The sequence below is a fragment of the Lutra lutra genome, chromosome 7 (assembly GCF_902655055.1).
Source record: "Lutra lutra chromosome 7, mLutLut1.2, whole genome shotgun sequence".
In the NCBI taxonomy this organism is placed as follows: domain Eukaryota; kingdom Metazoa; phylum Chordata; class Mammalia; order Carnivora; family Mustelidae; genus Lutra; species Lutra lutra.
The window spans coordinates 103,165,039-103,186,596 of NC_062284.1; the positions used below are offsets into that span (position 1 = coordinate 103,165,039).

The 21,558-nt window shown below is 43.9% G+C and overlaps 1 protein-coding gene across 3 annotated transcripts in view; it reads right to left on the bottom strand.

The window, feature by feature from the left end:
• Positions 1-3,360: 3,360 nt before the first annotated feature.
• ATG14 (autophagy related 14) overlaps positions 3,361-21,558 on the bottom strand; it is a 36,825-nt gene continuing 18,627 nt past the window's right edge. The window contains exons 5-11 of one of the 3 annotated variants that reach the window (XM_047736137.1): positions 19,586-19,823; positions 16,668-16,897; positions 15,019-15,136; positions 13,310-13,400; positions 13,146-13,231; positions 5,967-6,296; positions 3,361-5,855 (exon numbers count right to left, since the gene is read on the bottom strand). In XM_047736137.1, coding sequence (XP_047592093.1) covers positions 5,990-6,296; positions 13,146-13,231; positions 13,310-13,400; positions 15,019-15,136; positions 16,668-16,897; positions 19,586-19,823 — 1,070 coding nt within the window. In that variant the 3' untranslated portion in view covers positions 3,361-5,855; positions 5,967-5,989. Of the gene's footprint in view, positions 6,297-13,145; positions 13,232-13,309; positions 13,401-15,018; positions 15,137-16,667; positions 16,898-19,585; positions 19,824-21,558 lie in introns of all 3 variants that reach the window. The other 2 variants (XM_047736136.1, XM_047736135.1) reach the window with 2 other exon arrangements.

Below are 21,558 nucleotides of genomic sequence, written 5' to 3' on the forward strand. Positions count from 1 at the left end.
GGACTCGGCTGTTGGCTTTCAGGCCTGGTCTTCTCAGCAGCCTCTGGAGCAGCCAAGCAGGGTTCTCCTGCGGGGCACGGAGCCTGCCACGGACAGCTCTTGCATTTCAGCCCCGGCTCACTACTCCTTAAGTAGAGGTGGTGAGGACGCTGCCCAGGACGCAGCTAGGACCCCTCCCATTCCCCTCTTTCCTGGGCCCAGTAGTCTTGGCTTAAGGCCCCTCAATTTGTTCTGGGTCTGTGCTCTGCAGAGGTTCTCCAGAGGAAACGGGGAGGGGAGAGAGGCACGCCCAAATGGTGAATTGAAGGAGGACTTACGTAAGGGTGTAGGTATAGGGGCAAGCCTTCTCCCATATATTTGTGGCTCAGGGCAGAATACCAGTGTGACCTTTCTGCAGACCCCCTCTTCTCTGGCTCCCCACCTTTTTTCACATTGATTACATGTTGAAATATTTTGGGGGCATTTTGAATAAAATATGAAAAATTTTACCTACCTTTTTAATGAGACTAATAAAATTTAGTCACATGCAAATTCCATTATTTCCACTGGACAGTGCTGATTCTGATTCAGGGGTGTCCAAAATTCCTGCATTTTTAAAATACACATACACACACAGACTCATTCATAATCCCATCTTTTAAAAAATGTTTATTGGAGTGTAGCTGACAATGTTTATTAGTTTCAGGTGTGCAACATAGTGACTCGCAATTGTATACATTACTCAGGGCTTCCACAGGTAAGTATACTTTACCATCTGTCACATACAGTGCTGTTGCAGTATCCTCCCTGTGCTGTAACTTTCCATTTCGTGTGACTACATTTTAAGTAAGCTCTATGCCCAGTGTGGGGCTTGAACTCACGACCCTGAGTGAGTTGTATGCTCTACGGACTCAGCCAGGTGCCTCTGTGACTTACTGACTGGTAAGTTTGTATCTCCTCATCACCTTCATCTGTCTCATCCATCCCCTCTACCTCTCTGTCAACCACCATTTCTCTGTGTGTTCTTTTTTTTCCAGATTCCACATATAAGTGAAATCATGGTATTTCTGTCTGATTTCATTCATATAATACCTTCTAGGTCCATCTATGTTGTCACAAAAGGCAAGATCTTGTTCTTTTTTACGGCGGAGGAATACTCCATTGTGTATATAGAGCGTGTCTTCTCTATTCATCTGTCAGTGGACATCTGAATTGCTTCCATATGTTGGCTATAGTAAATAACACTGCCATAAACACAGGGTACCTCTCTCTTCTTGAAACTAGTGTTTTCTTTGGGTAAATACCCAGTAGTGGAATTCCTGGATCGTATGGTAATTCTATTTTTACTTTTTGAGGAACCTCCATACTGTTTTCCACAGTGGTGCTACCAATTTACATTCCCACCAAGTGCCTGAGGGTTTCCTTTTCTCCACATCCTTGCCAGCACTTATTTCTGGTCTTTTTTATGTTGGCCATTACGATTGGTGTTGAGGTGATATCTCATTGTGGTTTTGATTTGCATTCCCCTGAGATGAGTCATGTTGAGGGTTTTTTCCTGTGTCTGTTGGTCATCTGTCTTAAGATTTTAAGTTAAGCTCTACACCCAGTGTGGGAAGCTCACAACCCAAAGATGGAGTTACATGCTCCACTGCCTGAGCCAGCCAAGCACCCCCTTCCCTGTCTTCTTTAGAAAAAATATCTATTCAGGTTGGGACTTGGATTGTTTTTTGTTTTGTTTTTTTTTTTTTTTTTGGTGTTGAGTTGTATAAAGTATATTTTGGATACTAACCCCTTATTGGATTTGTCATTTGTAAATGTCTTCTCCAATTCAATAGGTTACTGTTATGTTTGTTAATGGTTTCCTTTGTTATGCAAAAGCTTTTTATTTTGGCATAGCCCCCAAATCCCATACTGTGTATGTGTTCTTTGAGGAGTTTTATGGTTTCAAGTCTTGCATTTAGGTCTTAACTCCATTTTGAGTTTTCCTGTGTATGGTATAAGAAAGTGGACCACTTTCAGTAGCTGTCCAGTTTTCCCATTTAGAAACTGTCTTTCCCACATTGTATATTCTTGCCTTCTTGATAACACAGATTAATTGACCGTATACAGGTGAGTCTATTTCTGGGCTCTTTCTTCTGTTCCACTGATCTGTTTTTGTGCCAGTACCATCATGTTTTGAGTACTACAGCACTGGAGTCTATCTTCAAGTCTGGGGTTTATGATACCTTCAGCTTTGTTTTTCTTTCTCAAGACTGCTTTGGCTATTCGGGGTCTTTTGTGGTCCATACAAATTTTAGGATTATTTGCTCTTTTTTTTCCCCCAGGGTATTTTCTCCCCAGATCCTCGGAGTGTGCTGTTGGTGGCTTTCTCTCATTGAGCATTTCACAGCTGAAGTTTAGAGGACTTCCCCAAAGCCCGCTCCATTTCACTGATGTAAGTTTTACTGACCACTAAGGACAAAGCTATCGTTCATGCTTCCCATCTGGTTCACCCTGCTTCCTGCATCAGTCACGACGTAACTCTGGGGTATGCACTAACAGGAGGGTGTTTTTAAGTGTTACCTAAGGAGGTAGAAGGGCAGTAGCCCTGAAGCTCATGCCCTATTTGGGAACCCTTTTGTTTGCTAGCCTGGGTTTCTCCCCAGGCAACAGTTCTGCTGTAATCGCTCCTGGTATCCCTACCTGCAGGTGACCCCACTCTATAATCTAACCTGAAAGGGGTAAGAGGGCAGATTGGAGCGGGTGATTCTCCAAACTACTTGGTTCTCCTCTCAATTTAACAGATCCCCTCTAACCTCCGATACTTCACTTTCTCTCTTGTCCTGAAAAGTCTGGGCAGATTCCAAAGGCAACCTCCTCACGGAGCTGTCTTTAGGGTACCGAGTCACTGTAGGGCACATGCACCATATGATGGCTACACAAGAAAAATGCATCTTCAGAGAAAGTATGTAACTGGTAAGCAATTAGTTCTTCCCAGTTTACCAGAGATAGACCATTATTGTTAATCCACCATAAACTGTAATTTTTGGGATTACCAGACCTTTTTCCTTACCTAGCAAAAAAATTCTTAAAAAATTACCCTACAATTTGTATAAATTATTCCAGTTAAATCTCATTTTTTTAAAAGATTTTATTCATTTATTTGACAGAGATCACAAGTAGGCAGAGAGGCAGGCAGAGAGAGGGAAGCAGGCTCCCTGCTGAGCAGAGAGCCCGATGTGGGGCTCGATCCCAGGACCCTGGGATCATGACCTGAGCCGAAGGCAGAGGCTTTAACCCACTGAGCCACCCAGGTGCCCCTTAAATCTCATTTTTGCTACCCTCAGTGTATCAACAGAAATGAGTAATCAGAGCTTGAAAAAGACACACATACTAGTAAAGTACTGTTAAAAGATTTATTGCAATAATACAATAAAAGTTTAGAAAACATTTTATGACTCAAACTGGTTTGGAAGTCGCAGAGTAATGGGAAATTCCTGCAACATTACACCACAAGGAGATTCTCAGACACTGTGGTTCTTTTAAAAACAGCATGGCCCTGAATGTTCTTTCCCAAATTATTGATACATGAATCCTTAAGTGAATCCTGTCCACATACCCGATGTTGACATACAGTTTTTCCCTTTAATTTACAGATGTGCAAAACTTCTCCTAGTTATATTCCATCCCAAAAAACAAGTCTTTAACAGACCATTTTAAGCAGCCTATTTGGTGCCTGTAGGTTTTTATTAGTATTACCTTGTTTCAACAAATCATTTTATATGGAAAACATGACCCAAGTTCTATGGCTTTTGTTTAAAAAAAAATACCAGCTTCAGTTTTTTGAAAAGCTGTTTACATATGGTTCTGGCACCTACATGAAAGATTTTAATGAGCAGCAAAGAGAGTAGGAAAAAACAGTGGTTGAAATGTGTATTTAAGAATATTTACAGAGTGGATCCAGTGCAAAATAATGAAACCCAAAATATCTCAGCAGTGTAAGCCAGTATGTTGGTGTTCCAAACCACTAAAGGGTTTGATCATTTAACCCTAAATAAAGTGCCTCTAGTTGATATAAAAAAACAACAAAATATACTCTATCAATCCCTACTTCCTGTATCCTTTAAGTTTTGTTGACTTACTCTTTAGACAGGAGTTGTGATCTCTGGATTCTATTCTTTACTGTAATCTCACACTCATGGTTTCTCACGGCCTACGGGAGAGAAACCATGATAACTGTGCATCTCTTATAAGTCAATCTCTATCCCCAAGCCCCAAATCCATCTTCTATCTTCTCTCAGCTTGAAACTAAACTCTTCTTGAGGGTTTGAAGTGCCTAGACAACCCTAACCTCATGGGATTTTAAGTTCATTTGGTATTTGTTCAAGTCTACGTACCCATTCCCTATGAACTTCCGACCTGGGTGGTACAACGCTAGCTCAGCCATCACGAAACTGAGAACTGACACCAGCTACTAAGAACCCACATGGAGCAAAGCCTGTTACCTCGCTGAGTGGAAAATTCATAGAGTCAGGGAACCTGGAACTCCTGGATAGGAATAAACACCCTTCTTCTGCAACTCTACCAAACATTAAATATACCAATAGCAAAAGCTATATAGCACCTCGGATTCGGAGGCAAAGTATCAACTATAATAATTACAAGAAAAGAAGCTAGGGTAGGGTAGGTGTCTGAATGATTTATCTGAGGTACGGTCATGCTAATCACACTAACAAGATATGGTAATAATGCCTGTTAGAAATTTTTCATAGGATTTCTTTTTGTAGTTGTTACATAGGAGTTTTTGCAATTATTAAAAATAAAAAACTACTTACATATTTGTACATAATGCCTCTCTACAGTTTTCTTATGAGATTGTCACTAAGAGAATGACACGACAACACCTTAGCTGAAAATGATCTCTTGGTGATGGAAAATTCTGTCAGAGTAGTATTAGCTGTGATTTGCTCTGCATTTCTGAGTGAAGGGAGTGTCCCTAGAGCAACAAAGACCTCTAAGAAAGCAAGCAGGATGGTTTTCCCTGGGAAAACCTGCCACCTACTGAATCCCTTAGAAAAAAACTGGGACACCAGAAGAATGACCAGAGCCATTTGGTTAAGTGACTTTAACCTGTGCCCAGGCAGGCATTTAGCTTACATAAGGGAACTACTTTAATGACTTTTCACTCAAAAAATAAGTTCAATTTCAAATGCACATAGTATAGATGGTAGAATAAAAACCTAGGTGAGAATGATTTAATTCCTTTCAGAATATAAGAATATAGTTTTTAAATCTCCAGGCCATACTTGCAGCTGGGATTTCTTCTGTTCATGGATGTGGGTCCAAAAATAAAGACTTTCATTTCTTTGGTGTGTGGGAGAAAGAAAAACAGGAATGTCTGACAAGCTACGACAGCAGCAGCATGAGTGAAATAACTTTAAACTACCCCCTCCCCAAAAGCCCCTCCCAAACAAAACCAACATCCTTGACCTAAAAAACAAACATGACTGGATTCTAAAGAAATCAAGTATTTCAAATTGCCTGCTGGTTCTCCATACAAAAAATGATGGCATAAGCACAAACTCATATGAAACAGTTTTTATCTTTCAAGTTCTAGTCATCAAGAATCACTGGCTTGTGATTCAACTTCTAAAACATAAAGTGTTCAGGAACAGTCTCCGCATCACAAGGACCAATGTGTCAGCCTCCCTCTGCCGGCCCAGTGGCCCATGACCAAAGGGAGCCCAGGTGAATTTTCTGCTTCAGCAGACCAGCACACACACGCTCGTCTTCCACCAACACGGGTCTGGGCAGAGGGACCCCTGACCTGGCTGTTCTAGCATAAGCGTGTGGGTCACCCCCATCGGCCATCTGATACATAGAAATGCTTGTCCTCCCTGCTTTAAAAAAAAAAACCAACAGTTTAACCTCTTTTTGTTCCAGGCACTGTCTTAACGGAACACACAAAGTTTACTTGAGCGTGGCGGAAGAACAACTTTGACACAAACCTGGCCGCTTCGGCCCATGCGCACTAGCGGTGTCCAGTGTAAGCCTTAAACCAGGAGGTCACCGAGGCTGCGGCGGACGAGATCATCCCGCCCGCACTGCTGCTCGCAATGGGCGGGGACACCTGGCTGCTCTGGCTCTGCGAGCCCTCCACGGGCTGGGAAGGGATATCACAGAAGCGGGGGCTCGGCAGGTTTTCCCAGTCCGTGCCCAGGTCGGTTTCCTCATCACTGACGCGCTCGTCGCCGCTCTCGTCCGATTCCCCCGCAGCGCCGGGGTCCACGAACTCCATGGACTCCTCCAGGTCAGCTCGCACTTCAAAGGGTCCCGACCTGCACGCGCACACAACCAGCATTGTGACAACAGTGACACAGGCCTGCCGGGACTGAGGAGGTCCAGAGACACCACTCTACCTGCTTCCCGAGCCTGCACTGTACCCCCTGGTGGTCCGTAACTTGGTTATTCACCCAGGTAACTGCCACGGGAGGAATGCGCTCCACCACGCGCCCACACTGTTCCTCGGTCCCCCCGCTCGGCTGGTGGAGCTCCGGGACGCACCGAGACCAGCCGTCCTGGTCCCAGGGACGACTTCCTCTCTGAACAACTGCAGGATCCACGCATCTCGATGGGACAGTCCCACCAACAATGGTCACTTGCTGTATACGCTGCTGTATCACTTGGTGGCACAAGTAATAAATGGTATAGAAAAAAAAAAAAAGTACAGCTGTTCTCTGCCTTATGGAGACTCCTAATTTCTACGTTCTTAGGACTCAAAGGAGCTAAGTGGCCCAGCTGTACGCGTGTTAGCAGCGCTTCCTTGACTGCTGCCAGCAGCAGGCTCTGCACACATTTTCAGACACGATCACAGTTTTCTAGGGGCCCGTTTATAACAGATTGAGCTATAACTATTAAGAATATAGTCATCTGGAATAATGCATATTTCTGCACTGTACTTTAGGAGAAAACTATTCCCCAAAGGTCCCTGATGACATCATCCTCTCCAAATCTAATAACCCTTCTCAGGTCTCACCCTCTGGGACAGCTGCTGATGACCGCTGTGGGACAGCGTCAGCAAACCACACCCAGGCCTGCTGCTGCTCTTCCCCCACCCCCTTCCAAGTGCCTGTCCGCTCCTGCTTCAGGAGAGCCCAGCTGCCCTCCCTGGGGGGGGGGGGGGTGGGGTGTTCCTCCCACAGCCCCCTGCTCTTCTCCCAGGATTTTCCTGGAGCCAAGGCCCTCCAGCAGCCCCTTTCTCTCCACCGTTGCCCCCACGATAAGGACACATGCCTCCGATAATGACTTTGGGGAAAATGATAGGGGTTAGCAAAAATAAAATGAGAGATATCCTAGAATGGGTAGAGCCTGCCATTTTAGTCTGTCTAAAATTCTTTATGGCCTTAACAATGACCAAAGCCTAGCACTGGCCTCCAGTGTACCTCACCAGGCCTGCACCTTCCAACTCACTTTCTCCTGCGGGGGAATCAGACGAGAGCGGAGCCTTTGTTCCTCCAAGACAACCTTGCTTCCTGGCTGTACCAGCAATAGTAACAGCGAACATGTCTGTCCCAGGCACTGTTTTTAGGGCTTTACCTTAAATTGGAAGATGTACCATGGGGTTTCCCCTTGGTCTCCCTCGAGCAATTTACATATCAAAAAGCCCCTCTGACCAGGGATTCCCAAGTTCACAAGGCCTCCATTTAGCCCCAAGTCCTTACTTTGCTTAGGGGTGAAGGCATTAAGAACCAAGAGCCTCTCCCCTTGACCCCCTGCAGCTTTTCCAAACAAACCAACAACTGGCATCTTATCTGAGTATTCCTTTCCTGTTTCCTTAAAAAGCTCTCCTTACAATTCATCTATTTTCTCTCTTTCCCTCCCCCCACCCCTTGGTAAACAGGCCTACTCCAAAAGATTTTCTTCCAATGCCTCTCTTTCCTCCTAGCTTCATGACCTGCCAGAGCTCTCCACGTGAGGGCTAACCTCTCCGGCTCATCTCAGGTTATCTGAGCCAGGCGACCCTTCTTAAAACAAGCCAGCTGGGCCGCGACCCTCACGCTCCTGCCTGGTATCACCCAGTAAGTCCCCCTCCGCACGTGCCCCAGCTCAGGTCCTCTCTGCAGCAGCACCTCCTCGCAGCAGCATCTGCTTGCAGCCAGCGGCAGCCGCCTCATCCCTTCCTCCCGCGTCACCTATGCACAAATGTTCACAGCGTAGCACCTCAGCTGGGTTCCCTCCTTCCCTAAACACAGCGCCCGCTCATTCCGTCCTTTGAGCTTTGTTGTCCAAGGGCCTCAGCACCTAGCGCCACATGAAGCCTGCCTCCCTGCTAGCTCGGAGGCATAGCCTGTTTTCTGTTTCTCTTTAATGTTGCCTTACCTACATGGCACAGGACTGCCACTGTCCCCAGACCCCCTCTCAAAAGTTTTCCCAGGAGACAGACAGGAGTGATATTGGGTGGGGGGTGATACTCCCTCCAGGCAGAGCTCCGTGGGAAGCCACTTGGGACTCCAGTTCTCCGCCGGAATCCCACAGGGCAGAGTCTGGTGACATGCAGCAGACACTCAGCGAAGTATTTCAACTGAAAAACCACTGGATGATTCCCAAAGTGGCCAGTTGGAGCAATTTTTGTTGCCCAACATACGCTTAGCCAGACACATCACACAAAATTAGCAAAACAATTAAATCTTTTATACTTAATGTCACCAGGGAATAAAAATTACTAATTTTCTCAAGATGCTGCAGGGTATTATTCTTATTGATTAAGGTAACAAGATGACCTCTTTGGTTTTAAAACTCTCTTTTGCAAAATATTTCAAAAATATTACTGGACAGATACACAACAACAAGAATTAGCTCTTTGTAAACTACACAGTCTGGATGATAATGATATTAATGTAGGCAACATCACAGTAAAGACTGAATCCGATAAGAAAAATCAACAAGTATTAAACCCAGGAGGAAATTCTGATGAGCACGATAAATGCATGGTCTCAAAGTGTCTCCACACAGACTGCTGCTTAGTTGCAAGGAAGGAAAAAAAATCTAGGAATTAGACAGTGGAGAAGGTGGAAAGCATCGTGACTGGGTGATCAAATTAACATCACCAACGAGGGACAGATGGTTACTGTGGCCCCCAGAGTGTCCAGGAAACACTCCTGGCCCAGGCAGTGTTCTACCTCGAATGCTTGGATTCCTGAAATCTCACTACGAAGAAATACCAAATTCAGAAAGAAAGTTCTAGTAATAGGAAGGGAAAAGTGTTAATGTCATAAAAGACAAAGTAGGCCGTGGAAACATTCCAGATTTAAAAGAGGTTCAAGAAACACAGCATCTAAATCCAGCACCAGACTCTAGGTTGGATCATATACTGGAGGGGAAAGTGCTGTACAGGACATTAATCTGGTCCTCAGACAAAACGTGCAGATGGGCAGTGGATTAAACTACTGTATCAGTGTGAAATTTGCTGATGTTGGTTAAAAGGAAAATACCCCTATTTTTAGGAAATACATATACAAGTATTTAGGGGTCAAGAACCATGATACATGTATGTAACTTACCCACACAGGGTTCAGGAAAAAAAATGTGTGTATGTGTGTCTTTATGGAGATCATACAAATGATAAGGCAAAACAGTAACAAGGTGAGTCTGGGTAAAGATATGTATGTCTTTGTACTACTATTATTTTTTGCAATTTTGACTATTTTTGCAAGTCTGAATTTATTTCAAAGAAGATTTATGTTGGATTCTGGATGGGATCCTCACTTCAGCTGGTCTCCATGGAAATAGGAAGTCCCACCCAGGTTCCAATAACAGTCTCTCTACAGCCTTGACTCTGACTGAGGCAGGTCCGGAAGGGGACTTCTGAAGCTCTAGCTCCTGGACTCCCGGCTCACGGACCACCAACGCGGATGTAATGAGCCTGGCTGAGAATGTGCGCTTCACATACATCACACAGACCCCTACCCTAACTGGAGAGCTGACTCAAGGGCAAGCCAAGAGAAAACGTCAGACCCTCCAAAGAAATCCACCCCTAGCAGGAGAGAGCCTTTTTTTTTTTTTTTTTTTTTTTTTTTTAAGGACAACCACCAATACTGGATATCGTCCATCCTTTCCATTTTTGCCTGATGGGTGAAAACTGGAAAGCTGTTTTGAATTGCACTTCTTTATTCTTCACTGAGACTGAAGACTTTTTTCATCTGAATATGGATTACTTGCATTTCTTTTGTGTGAACTGCCTGGATTAATCCTTTGGCTATTTTTCTATTAGGTCTGCCTTTCTTTTACAGATTTGAAATTTTAAGTGGTCTAGATTTTTAATCCATTGTCTGATATACAGGCTGCAAAACATACTGTTGCTTATCTTTTAACTTTCTGGTATCTGGTATTTTACCAGAGGCATTTAGAGTTTTTACACAGTAAACTATGTAACTCCTTTCCTTCATGGTTTGGGGGTTTTGTGGCTTGCATGGGAATTCCCTCCCCACCCTGTGATTATAAAACACTGTCTTTTCTCCTAGCTATTTTATAGGGTTTGTTTTTTTTTTTTAAATAAAATAAGGTCTTTTCTATCATCTGGAATTTATTTTTACATACGGAATGTAGTATGAGTCCAGCTTTGTCCCTGTATGAATACTCACCGGCCCGCTGCTATCGATCTATTATTATCTGGTTCAACAGGCCGGCCCTTGTCGTGCTATCCTCCCTGCAGGGAGAGGGCCCATCTCTGGACTCTCTTCTCTGTGTATAATTGCTCCACCTACTTGCATGCTAACAGAACCTGGTTTAATCACCTTTACGCTATGTTTTAAAAGGGGCCAAGCCCATCCTTTACTGTTCTTTTCCAAAATTTCCTTGCAGCCTGTGCTTCTAGCTCAACTTCAGAATTAGCTTGTCAAAGTTCCATGAAATATCTGTTGAAATTCTGATCAGGTTTCCTTCTGGAGAGAAGGAGCATTTTTATACTACTCAGCCTTTCTCTCCAAGAAAATCCTGAGGGTGTTCCTTGCCTCGGGCTTTCTCTCATCTGGGCCCACACCTCACGCGCTGCCTAGCAGAAATTCAAGAAATAGATGTTGAACCGTTTTTTTCAAGTTTCCTATTTTCTTTCTATGGTTTGCACATGTTTTGTAAAGATTATTCCTATGTAATGTATAGTTTGTGTTGCTACAGTAAAGGGAAGCCTCTCCTCATTCTGTCATCTGACTAGCCGTCAGCACATAAGCAAGCGAGCTCTCCCGGATGGCCAGTTCAACCATCTGCAACAACGCCAACCTAGTTTCTTTCTTCCCAGCATAAACAGACCTTACTTCTTTGTAAAACTGTTCTGCTTCACCTAGGCCTTCAGAACGAAGTGAACATAGCAGCGACAACAGGCCTTCTCTTGTCCTCACTGTAGAGGAATGCTTTTATTAAACATACACATAAGGAACATGTCACTGAAATAGTCTTTTCTGCAGGCTTAAGGTAGATATTCTTAATTAATAATCTTTTAATAATCTTTTAATTTGCAACTAGTTTTCTTTAATTATTCATAGGAACTGAATTTTATTCACTGCTGTTCTGGCATCTATCAGGTTGATTTTTTTTTTTTTTAATCTGTTCATGTGATTAAGTGGTGTGTACTGGTTAAAAGCACGAGCATCTACCACTTTGTGGAGTCAGATGAGGGCTGGGACGCTGGCTCTATTACTCTGACTGCCTCTGTGATCATGAGCACGAATTACTTGACTACGCTAAGCTTCAGTTACCAGCCAGCCCCTTCTATAAAATAAGAATAATCAACCCACCTATGAAATATTGGCTCAATAAATATTAGTTCTTATTATTAAGGATTAATTTCCTAATGTTGAGGGGCACCTGGGTGGCTCAGTGGGCTGAGCTTCTACTTTCAGCTTGGGTCATGATCTCAGGGTCCTGAGATCGAGCCCTGCATCAGGCTCTCTGCTCAGCGGGGAGCCTGTTTTCCCCTCGCTCCCCCTGCCTCTCTGTCTACATGTGATCTATCAAATAAATAAATAAAATTTCTAAAAAAAAACTTCCTAATGTTCAACTCTATACAAATAAAGTACAAAGAGGATGGCAAACAAACCCACAGAAATCAACCACTAAAACTGGGGTGGATTTCTAACAGGTGCTTTGTGAACTAATGAATGGAATTTGAGGCAAGGAGCATGAACTCCCTATAAAACGGCATAGAATTCTAGATGTGTGTGTGCAGTTCCCCAGAGAGAGTGCACAGCTTTTTCCACAGGGTTACCTATGTCCCAGGTAAGTTACTGTTTTAGGTGGGGGCAGGGTAGGGGGTGGGGGAAGAAAACACAAGCCAGTGGCTAAGGGCAGATTCCCATGGAAAGTTCCCTGCCATGGGGAGGAAGCCAAGCACCCTGGCCGGAGTAAAGGCCCCCTGAACCTTGGTTCCAGTTGTAAAGGCAAATGAACGATGGGAAGGGGACTCCCCAAAAGAACATTCCTGCCTTTTATTTTCTTTAGCCTCTTTCAAAAGTACAAATACATTAACTAAGTCGTATCTCAGAATGTAGGGACAGAATGCTAAGAGCATGGAAAAAGGATATGTACTCAAGAGGGGTTACCTGAATGGTTCTAAAGAAAAGCTTCCTCTAGGTTGGGCTGAGGGCCTAGAAGGATCCCACAGACCAGTCCTGGTTGGTCTTTTTGTTACTGACTCTTGTTCTTAACCTAATGGATTTTAAACTAGTTCACCCCTGAAACTTCTAATACCCTTTATCTCCAGTTGATGGTGGCCAGAAAGACAAAAGATGACTGGGAAGAACTATTATGGTGGGAGGAGGCATGAAAGGAAAGGCACAGGAAAAGGCACAGACACTACAGAGCGCCGAGAAGAAAGGGACATGGAGTCCAAGAAATGGCTTCTGGTCTTCAAGCGTGGCACAAGGCACCCCCTCCGGGAACATCTGGGGTCTTCTATTTCATTTTAGGTGTTAAAAATGTGATATTAATTTTCTGAGAAATGATTATGTAAGGACCGTAAAGGCTCAAATTTGACTAGCCGCTCTGCCCTTCTGTACAGGACCACATTATTTTTGTCCTCTGTGGAGACTCTAGGGGTGAGGACCAGGCCCCTGGGCTCTGCCAACACGCACAACCACTCTGCTTAGAAGTACTCACAGCACCACCACTTAGAAAAAAGCAAGAAGCATTCTTACCTGCCCAGGTGTTCAGAGCTCGGACTGACCAGGTACATTAGGTTCCTGAGAGTGTGCAGTGGTTGTAACTGATCTAAGTTTACATGCTAGAAAAAGCAAAAAACTGATTAACATTTTCAACCACGTAACACATTAAAAATGAGCTCACAGCATATTTTCCATACCTGAGAAAAGCACAGGTAAAGAATATTTGCATTCAGTTTCTTCACTGCTCGAGTAAATTTCTGTCTACTGAGATTTTCCCCACAAAATTCACTGGAAAACAAACATACAGTTTGTAAAATTGTATCTTTCCGAGGAAATTCTATGGTAAAATGTCTATTTGGAAGAGTGTATTTTACACCACAGTTGAGTATAAAACATACCCCACATCCTTTGCTTCTTTATAAGTCAGACTCAACAGAGACTTTCTAAGAACGAACTGCCCTCATGATGAGCGATTCCACCGCAACTATAAAAAATTATGAATGCATATTCCCTCTGACCAGCAATTCCACTTCGGAAAAGTTATTCAACACAAACATCTGCACACTAACGAAATGACAAATGTACAAGACTACTCTGTGAACAGAAATAGGGGACTGGTGGGATGGTGGCACACCACACCGAGAAACCTCTGCTAACTGTCTGCTCTGTGCAGAATGACAGCTGGAGGCTCACAATGGCCCCATGAGGCCCACCCAGTTTTTACCCCCACCTTCTTCACTGTCCTCGCTCTCCCCAGGGCTTTCTCTTGGCGCCAATGGACCCACGTGGCCTGCTCCCCTCTTTCCTTCCCTCAGGGTCACAGGTGATCGCACATGAGTCCACTCACATACTGCAAGCCCCTGCCTCCCCGTCCCCTCTCCTCCACTCTGCTTTCATGTCCTCCACAGGCTTCATGACCAGTGGACACATCGCTCATTGATTATCTGTTTCTCTGTTAGAATGAAGGGCCAAGAGGGCAAGGATTAGGTTTTCGTCACCACTGTACCCTCTCAGTGCCCAAAAAAGGGCTCAAATATTTGTTAAACACTCAAAAAGCAAGGTGTAAAACACCCTGGCATAACTTTTGTGTTTAAAAGGGGAGAGAGATGATAATACATATTTATTTGGCTTGAAATGTAAGGATGACTGGACAGTCGTAGGAAGGGCTTAGTAGAACTGAGCAGAACTTAGAACGGAGTACGCTGTAAATGTTTACATTTTTTTTTTTTTTTTTAAGATTTTATTCTGGGGAGCCTGGGTGGTCCAGTCAGTTAAGGATATGACTCTTGGTTTCAGCTTGGGTCATGATCTCAGGGTCATGAGACCGAGCCCCGTGTCAGGCTCCCCACTCAGGGCAGAGTCTGTTGAAAGGACTCTCTCCGTCTCCCTCTGCCCGCCCTGCCCCACCCCCAGCCCCTGCATGCACAAGCTCTCTCTCAAATAAATCTTAAAAAGAAAAACAAAATTCATTTTTAAGTAATCTCTACACCCAACGTGGGGCTCAAACTCACAACCCAGAGATCAAGAGTCACATGCTCCCCTGAGCCAGCCAGGCACCCTTACATTTTTTTTGAATTCTAAGCCACATGTTTTTTATTTTATATTCAGGTGCTATGATTTACCTAGTTTTTACACATTGAGCGTACCCTCTGAAGATCCCAGATTTTCCTTCAATTACTTTCACAAGTGGGAGAATTCTCCGTGGTCTTCTCGAAGACTTCATGTGCAATTTTAAGATAATGAAACAAACTTGCACAGTAGGCTTTGGAAATTAATCTCAACATTTCACAGTCGTTTTTCTGGCTTAATAATACTTAAATTCCTATTTTTGGTTTAATTAGAGTAAGTACCTAATAGGAAAACGAGATCTGTGATAAAGAGGACTTCGTCACCTTCAATTACTTGCCTGTTGCACAGCTTTTTGGGAAGATTTATGTCAAGTATATGAGACAAGATGTTGAGCAGCTGAGTCGCGTAGCACAAGGCGGCGCTGATCGTGTAAGCGGGGTTACTGTGCTCCATGTCTGAGGCAGAGAAACAACCACACACAGCTTTTTAATTTCAACAAAAAATACCAGGGAACCTAGATTTTATGATCTGTAATTTTATCACTACATTGTTGATGGTTATGTTTTGCTCCTAATAGACTACCAACACGTTCCTGGCCACACATTAACGATTCATCGCTTCGGATTTTTGCGGTGTGGAATGTAGTAACCCAAGCAAATGAGCCCAGACAGACCCTACATAAATGAAATTGAAGTCTGAACTGCTTGGACCTGATAATATATTATTTATTAGAACAGTAAATGCCCAACTTAAATGTCACCTCCTCAGAAAGGCCTCACCTAGGCTACACCTGTCTTGGTGACATCACTTTGTCTCACCAGCACCTAGCACCGTTCGTAACAGAAAGCACATACTCACTATGTATTTGCTAAATAACTAAATGAACAATCTTTTCTCCACCAAAGAAAGCTACTGGAGTTTTAAAGGGTTTTTCTATTGGGCAATTTCTATCTCCATTTCGGGCTGCTAAAAATAAGCTTTTTACAAAGATACTACAAAAACAAGACTCTACTGGCTAAATATACTAACTAATGAGGTCTTTTATATAAATAAAGCAGTATCAGCCCCCCAAAAGTGAAATACCTAAAAATGGATATAAAACGTGGTATATCCACATTACATACAATGGAATATGACCCAGTCATAAAAAGAATGAGATGCTAATTCATGCCACAAAATGGATGAACCTTGAAAATACTACGCTATTTAAGAAAAGCCAGACACAAAAGGTCACACATTGAATGATCCCATTTCTAGGAAATATCCAAGATACCTCTAGACCTACAGAAAACAAAATTATGGATCTTCCTCGACTTAGGATGGGGTTATGTCCTGATAAACCCATTGTAAATTGGAAATATCCTAAGCTGAAAATGCATTTAAGGCACCTAAACAACTACCACCATAGCTTCATCCGGCCTGCCTGACTCAGGCCCAGAACACTGACCCTACAGCTGGGCAAAGTCATTTACTTATAATAACATGCTGGACATCTCACGCAATGCACTGCATGCTGTACTGGAAGTGAAACATGAAACAGTTATCGGTGTCTCCACCGGCTGTGCACCCTCACAGCCACAGAGCTACCTGGGGGCCTCAGGGGCTTGGCACCCCGAGAGTACACATGCACAGCACCAGCCCAGGAAACGATCCAAATTCAAAATTCAAAGCGTGAACTCTACTGAACATGTATCGCTTTTGCATCATCATAAAATAAAAAAATTGTAAGCTGAACCATCATAAGTTGATCTCATCTGTAGGGGCTGCCCAGGTCGGGGAGCAGAGGGGACAGGGGCATGGCAGCTCCAGGCCCTGGAGTGCCCGTCTGGGGTGATGCCAGTGCTCTGGATACCGACACACAACACGGCGAATGTCGTCATGCCGCGGGATTGTTCGCTTTACAGCTGTTCATCTCGTTACGTAAATTTTACCTCAATTAAAAACCATACGTACTTCTAAGTTTTCAAAGACTATTCTGATTCTCACCAGGCCCCTGCGTGGTTTTCTTCTCTTCCACCCAACTGTAGTAGGCAGAGTAGTCCCCGTTGTTGGGAAGGCTAATCCAAGGCCCTGTGATGCTAATGCTGGTGTCCCCGTTGTGATCATCACAGACCCATCTTCCTGAGAGGTAAGTTGTCCTCCGGGCTTCGGCAAGCTTGCTCACAGTGCTGGAGGTCATGGCACTGTCGCTCTCCGAGGACACATCTGCGGGATCTCTGAAAATCAGAACACACATACAGATTTCAAGGGAATGGGTTTTAAAGAGCATGCAAGTTGCCTGCCTGACCAGCAGAACATGAAAGATGCACACGCGAGGACAGGAGTTTAACTGGAATATACAGAGGTAAGTAACTCTATCAGAGATGAAGCTGAAACCGCTGTGGCACAGAAGGCCGCGCCGATGTGAGAGGGTGGCACCTGCCGCCTCACTATCTGGTTCTCGAACTATTTGGTCTCATGCTTACACACTTGCAATTTTTGGAGAACCCCAAAGAGCTTTTGTGATGGGCAGATTATTGATATTTGCCTGTATTAGAAATCTGAGAAAATTTTAAATGATTCATTCATTTGGAAATAATAAACCTATTATATGTTAACACAATATATTTTTATGAAAACAAAACAAAACGCTGTACTTTTCAAAACAAGAAAATTTGTGAAGAGTGGCTTTGTCTGTTAACCACTGAAACACACAGCAAAACAGCACCGGTCAAGACTTCTGAAAATCTCTTTCACAGCCAAGTCTTGCAGTAGTTCTTTCAAGTAAAAACAGTGTCCTATGCACACACCAGCTCGTCCCGCCTGCAACTTACTCGGGTGCTTTCTGGTAAGCCGGCTGCGGCCCTTCAGAACGGAGCAAAGGAGCTTCTGCCCACTTCCCATTTCATCGTGTGGTCGAGTAAAAGGATGTGTACACAAGGATCAAGACAATAAAATTTAAATAAAAATATGATTTCAACTGCTTCATCCAGAGCGTCCTTGATGTGAAACGCTTTTCTCTCAGAAAATGCAAGTATGCGGTAGGATACGACGGCAGGTGACACAGTTGGCGTCACTGCTCAGACATCTGTCAAGGTAGCAGTTTTGACCCACAATGGCTTCTGGGCCGTCAGTACAAATGTCCGCACCATGCAAAAGGGAAATGCAGTGTTACTATCCACACAGAAATACTTGTGACAGCGTGGATGGTGCTCTGAACTGAGGGCCCGGAGAGTGGGAAGGCGCGAGAAGTCAGCACGCCCCACCAGAGGTGGGGGGCGGGGGTGTGTGTGTGCACAGGGGACAGTGTGTGCTCAGCGGCGGCGCAGAGACAAGACGATCCCTGCCGTTGGGTTGGTGTCAGTGTAGGAAAAGTAGGTGGGAAAGGGGCAGACTGGGGAGGGTGTCTGCGCTGCACTAAGTTGAGGTTCTGTTCTCAATCCTTTCTCCTCCAGCCACCCCATGCCTGTGGGGCGAGGGCCCTGGCAGTCACAGGGAGGGGAGCGGGGCACTACGGCCAGTTCTGAGCGGCACTTCTGCTTCTTCCTTCTTCCATGTAACAAGTTTGAGAAATGTGAATGGACAAGAAACTTTTTTACAGAAGTAACTTCAAAACTATGGGCTTTAAAAAAGTATCAGCGTATAGTATCATATACTGCTATAAAAGATTTAACAGCACAGAGAGGAGAAAGTTTTTCTCCATGTTTTCTCTTCTGCAAGTTCTCATTCAGCTGTTGGTCTCCCTGGTCTCCTCAAATCTGAGACAGTGTCTTAAGACCATGTCTTTGTTTACTGTGTTTTAACACTGATACCTTAGTCCATCAGAATCTAATTTAGCACTGGGGCTGCCTAGCCAGCTCAGTTGGAAGAACACATGACTCTTGACTCTTGGGGTGAGGAGCCCTATGGGTGTAGAGATTACTGAAAAAAATAAAATAAACTTAAAAAAAAAAAGATTCTAACTTACCATAATGTTTCTGTTTTATGAGCTTTTTCCTCCCCAAAGGCCTGGTCGCCTGTTTTATACCCTAACTTCTCCTCACTGACCCAAGAGGCTACCTTAGAGTCTATTTCTAAACTTCCTATTCTGCTCTATTTTGAATCAGCCTTTTTATTTTTATATTTGCCTACTATTACTAATTACTAATTACTACTATTACTAATGAAAAATTACTTGGTAGAGAGCAGGGTTTCAAGCCAGAAAAACAATGAGACCTCTAGGCTTTTAGGAAGTTAACTCGGGCAGAGGCCGAAAGGACACAGTGAAGTAGAGGGAGCAGGCAGAGTAATGGTCCTCACAAGTCACAGTCCACCGGCCAGCCGGGGAAGGAAGCTGGGCAGTGAGGGCAACCAAAAGAGACAGGAAAATCCTCAAGTGGAACAACCTGATGGTTAGTGAGAAAGCAAATGAACTCCTCCGTAGCAGTTTTCAAACATCAATTATCATCTTGGGAAGTTAAAAAAAAAAAAAAAAAAAGGTATTACGAGATAGGCTGGGGACCGGACGGTGTGTCCTCTGGAACCTGTATTTTTCAAAAGTTCCTGAGTGACTCTGATGAACATGCCGGTGGGGAACCACAGTCTCGTCCATCCGATGACTCCTGAGGGTAGCCACGCACTAGAGCCTAAGACTAAACTCATGGTCTTCACTGCTTGCCAGCATCTAGTTACCAGGAAAAGCCTAAGTCTCAACAGGTCAGTCAACAAGTGAGGGCCCCACATCTCTGAGGGCCACCACCCTCCACCTTGGCAGCCTCCCCAATTTCATGCAGTGTGTACTGTTTGCTGAAGCAGATAAGACTTCAGTTTCATTACCAGGAAAGCCAATGACCCCAAAACAAACCCGATAAATGAGGTGCTGCCATATTTGAAATATACTTGCTCTGAAACTTGATCTATTCCTAGAGTCAAAAGACTCACTGTACCTCACACTAGTCTTTACTTCCTCAATTGGAAAAATGACCGAGGTGAGCTCTAATATATGAGATCGCCGAAGTTTTGCCAGACGCTCATAATGACTTCTTAAGTCAATGGTTTTTTTTTCTACCAGGTCACCAAGTCTGCGATTGTGCCTCTGAATCTTCTCCTTTTTCTCCTGGTGCCGCTGTGCCCGAGTGTAGAGCTTCTGGTTCTTTTCCTTGGTTTTGAGAAGGCCTTCAGAATCTGAAATAAATCACACCCAACAATTAACTCTATAAATAGCTCCTGGGGACTGCAGAACCCACCTCCCAAGGGTAAGCATCTTCCTGCGGTTTAAACCAAAAGCAAAACCTCCATCAGGTTAACTACATAATGTTCACTAAGTGGAAACTGGGAGTTCAGCTTATGTAAACAAATGAATCAAAGGGGCCCACCAGTGAAAGGGCTCCGGGTCTCCATCTGTAGTCATCATTTCAAAGAATCACTCAACAACTATCAAGTTTAAGCCAGAAGGTACCTAACGGTAAGCACTGAAGAATAACCATGGCGGGCAGAAAAGGTATCTAATCCAGTTTGAAAAACTTACTGGCTATCTGGCTATCTATTAGGCACTTTGCTGCAGGCATAAGGTTTCCCGCAATTTTATTTCCCCTCACTTGTGCATTCTTTTTACCATTCTCGCTCAGTGTGGATGTTCTAATGTTTAAGTCGCTGGTTCCATCACACTTATCTTCCAGCAAGCTCACTCATTTTCATGACCACTACTGAGCTCTTTACAAGTGCTCAAATGAATGTCTGGCCAAGGCCCCTGGTCATGGTGGTCAGATTTTTAAAAAACAGTTTCCAACTTGATATCATGACCCTTCCCAGGTGGCAGGAGATCACCAGTCACCTAATCTGCACTCGTGCAGACTCAGTACTCAAGAGTTTCATTTGTCCTTCTCTCCATGCCATCACTCCCTAAACATAAAAACACTGACACTATTTCTGTCATCTACTGTTGCTTGTCTGGATAAGTAACTTTATAACACCGATCGACTCAACCTTAAAGGTTCATACAATCCAACTTCCTTATCTATACCATATAACATATCTGTATTATTCTGTATCATGACACATAATACCAAAAGATTCTGGAGAAACACTCATCAGGTTCTACAATTTATAATATATGACCTTTTCTGAATATATGTGATATTTTTAACAACAAAATTTTTAAGAAATACTATTTGCTGAGTAACAAGCTCTTCATCTGTGGACTTGAGACCATGCATAGTTTCTGGAATTCATGAACTCCCCTAAAATTGTTTGCAGAATTTTCTGAGTCTCGTCTAAAGGGTGGTAACTAGACTGCATTTATGTTCTAAAGAGCAGTGGTTCCCATCCCTTGGTAAGTCATCAGTGCCACCCAGAATAGTACTACTCAAAGTGTGGCCCCTGGATCTGGGCCGGTCAGTAAACTTTCACCAGTCAGACAAGAGAGGTACAGAAATACAGAGTAATAAGCTCAGCAACATTTCTCTGTGACATGGCAATATGACACGGACATACCATTCAAGTGTGCAATCATTTTCCTAGCATTTTATTGTATTTTACAAAAGTACTGGGATCAATTTATGGCAGATTAGAAATCAGAGAGGGAGAAAATGGGTCTTTTACTACAGACAGATTGAGAACCACTGACCCTGGCCCCACACATGAGACTTGAACTTCCTACGTCCAAGGTGGGTCCCAGGATTCTCTCTCTAGATGGTACAAGCATCACCAGGTGACTGAGGATTTGTAGGGATGGGAAGCACTCTCACAGGGTCCACTGATCTAGGGCCAAATCTTTTCTGTGGTGGTCGTTTTGTTTTGGGGAGTTAGGAATCTGTGAAATTCAGCTCATCAAAGATTTAAACTTGCTCATCAGGCAAGGCACAAACTCAGTGAATCCAGCAGTTCCAGGAGGGTCACAGACACCTGGGAGCACATGTGA